A 2,902-nucleotide genomic window follows, 5' to 3' on the forward strand; every position below is an offset into this window, starting at 1 on the left:
GATATGCCTGCTGGATCAACTGATCTGGATGATGAATTTACTTTTACAATTTATTTCAAAACTCTGAACAAATGACCAGAGTGACTTTACCCTTGCTTCTACAGCCGTGCTGTCACACAACAGTGCAAAACCTTTTTGGCATCAGCATTCACAAATATGTACTTGGTAGTTAGTACAGCCTGGATGTGGATGGATGGTCACCAGGCAATTTATTCATGGGGCATGTAAATATGGATGGCAACAATCAATACGATCTGATACGCTTAATGGTTTTCCAGGACCCTGCAGATCACCCCAGACATTATATTTCCTAAACACTAGTAGCCACGGTAGACACGTGTTACAGCACTAGGGCAATTTTGACCCCTGATGTGACTGTCTGCTCGTCGAGCCCGTAGAGAGCATCGATGAGGTGCATCCTGAGAGAGGCAGGCCCTTTAGCCGACTCCATCCCAATCTGTCCGGCAAGCCCAAAGATGGCAAGAGCACACGCTGTTGCAGCCAGAGCATCAGAGGGATCCGCCCCGACAAAAGCCGCTATAAGAGCAGTCACGGCACACCCTGTCGCCGTGATCTTCTGCATCAGGGCCACGCCGTTGCTCGCGCTGACAACCTGCTCGCCATCCGTGATGAAATCAACTGCTCCAGATACCGCGACGACGGCCCCGCTGGACCGTGCCAATGCTTTCGAGGCTTGCAGGGCCTCCCCTGAGTCATGTGAACTGTCAACACCCTGCAGTTGGCCACAAGTATTAGTGCCATTAGAGGCAAGATGGAATATATACTGTAGGCGGGAATAGGCTTGGTATGCGTGTTGCTCATCTTCAAATAAGAGGGAGATAAGGCAATCAGGCAATCGTCCTGGAATCCATGCAAAAAAAACTTCACTAACGCAAGGGACGTTTGACCAGCAGTCTAAAATTTCTTCAGACAGGATAAAATTGTTTTCCCTTTCCCATCTTATTAATGGAATTGGCATGGTGCCTGTGTTACCTCTCAAACTACTCATCGCTGTGGGGAAAGTGCTCAAGTGGGAGGAGGGACACAGTAAGACAATTAGTCGCTTTGTTGTCCCTCTCCTTTGTGGTTCTTCCATAGTATTGCCATTTTCTGTTTTCTGCACTTGTGATACAAGGTAACTTCAGCATGTTTGAACCTTACACGTTCTGTGCCGAACTGCTTATTTTAGCTTTCACTTAAAGCTGGGCTATGGTTTTTCTTTTAAATCTGAAATTAACCACAAGATTACATGGACGGCATATGTTTCCAGCAAGTCAATTTGAATGACAACCACAATGACCCCAAATGAGCTGAAGGATCAATCTTAGTTTAAAATAACAGTACCAGGAGCACGTGGATCAAATAAGTTTATAACATTGCAGTGTCACAATCTATCATCTGATTTAGTTAAGATTTTGTGCTGATCAAATCAACCCTAGGATTGGATTGGATTGGAAATTAGCAATCAGTTACTAATAGGATTGGATTTAGTTGAGGTACCTTGAAGGAGGAGGAGGAGCTGTCTGAGCTGGAGGCGAGGGCGAGGATCTCGGACGCGTTCCCCCTGACGACGGCGGGGCGGAGCGCGAGGAGCTGGAGGCAGGCCTCCATCCGGAAGCCGGAGGCGGCGACGGCGACGGGGTCGAGCACCCAGGGGCGGCCGGCTGAGGCGGCGGCGCGCATGGAGGGAAGCCAGTCCTCGGAGAGCGTTCCGACGTTGATGTAGACAGCGTCGCAGCGCGGGGTGAAGTCGGGGATCTCGCGGAGGCAGTGGAGCATGGCGGGGGAGGCGCCGGCGGCGGTGAGGGCGTTGGCGGCGATGTCCATGGAGACGAGGTTGGTGATGCACTGCACCAGCGGCGCCCGCTCGCGGACGGCCGACAGCAGCGCCCACGCGCGCCGGCCCCACCACGCCTCCGTCCTCTCCTCGTCCATGCCGGGTATGGCGAGGCCTGCGGGCGGCGACCGGCGAGTCGGGGGCTTGGGTGGGGGATGATTGACTTTTTGGTTATGCGGCGGCGTTGGTGGCCAGCGGAGGAGAGGGAGGATGGGATATATCAATATATGCCTTGTGCAATTTCATCCTGGTGAAAAGTCAAGTGTCATTTGCGCCATTTGTCTCCATAGATTTTCTTTTTTTTTTGAAGGCTGTCTCCATAGATTTTCAAGAAGCAACAAAATGGGATTTTAGTGAGAAGTGCAATTCACTCATGTAGTTGCACATTTATAGAAACGTGTAAGTTATGCTTCACATTTCAATTCTGAATTAACTACATGGTTTAATTTACAACCTTACTACTTCAAACTCAGTCAAACTATGCTCCAAACTAACCTCAAGGTTCAGAACTTAACTCGGTCTTGGTTTCACGTCGGTCAACCGGTTTTGACAACATTGACCATTGACTGGGCAGTGCCACGTCACTAGAACGGTCAAGTCTCCATGGCAGGGCTTATGTAAAAGAAAACAAGTGAAGCAACCGTCTCGTCTCTCCCCCCTCTCGTTCCCTTTACCAGGTTAGAATCCCACACAACTGTCCACGCAGCACATGCTGCACCTCCATCGTCGCCATCACACATGCGTCTTGTGCAGCGGATAGAGCACAACACACACCCATCACGCGCGATGGTGCAGGGCTGCGAGCTATCTGGCACTGCAAGTAACCTCTCATGCCCTCCTCTCTACTCCATCCGCCAAATACCTACCGCTCGGCACTGGCGTCGCGGCTACGAAGGCGATGATCCCCTGTTTCACCCTGGTAATATCAACAACCGAGGCACTACTCCCTCGGTGAAGACCTACGGCGCGAGCGGGGACGCATGTAAGGACGTGATTATTCCCATGGTGTCCCAGCAATGAGTATGATGGTGCCGCCGCGGCATCTTGAGGTTCCCCACAGTATGC

The 2,902-nt window shown here is 51.1% G+C and overlaps 1 protein-coding gene across 1 annotated transcript; it reads right to left on the minus strand.

Annotated features, from left to right (window-relative positions):
• Positions 1–25: 25 nt before the first annotated feature.
• LOC123063340 (hydroxyethylthiazole kinase) lies at positions 26–2,050 on the minus strand. Its single transcript, XM_044487103.1, has 2 exons — positions 1,501–2,050; positions 26–733 (listed from the first exon to the last, which is right to left on the minus strand). The coding sequence occupies exons 1-2, from the start codon at positions 1,933–1,935 to the stop codon at positions 341–343; spliced, it is 828 nt and encodes a 275-aa protein (XP_044343038.1). The 5' UTR covers positions 1,936–2,050; the 3' UTR covers positions 26–340.
• Positions 2,051–2,902: the final 852 nt, after the last annotated feature.

The sequence above is a fragment of the Triticum aestivum genome, chromosome 3A, assembly GCF_018294505.1.
Source record: "Triticum aestivum cultivar Chinese Spring chromosome 3A, IWGSC CS RefSeq v2.1, whole genome shotgun sequence".
Classification (NCBI taxonomy): domain Eukaryota; kingdom Viridiplantae; phylum Streptophyta; class Magnoliopsida; order Poales; family Poaceae; genus Triticum; species Triticum aestivum.

What these genes read in the sequence shown, in the direction of transcription:
- LOC123063340 (XM_044487103.1), bottom strand. Translation starts at nt 1,935, where the DNA reads ATGGACGAGGAGAGGACGGAGGCGTGGTGGGGCCGGCGCGCGTGGGCG. An exon ending in GCTCCTCCTCCTCCTTCAAG is followed by an intron (nt 734 to 1,500) that starts GTACCTCAACTA and finishes GGCCAACTGCAG; the next exon opens with GGTGTTGACAGTTCACATGA.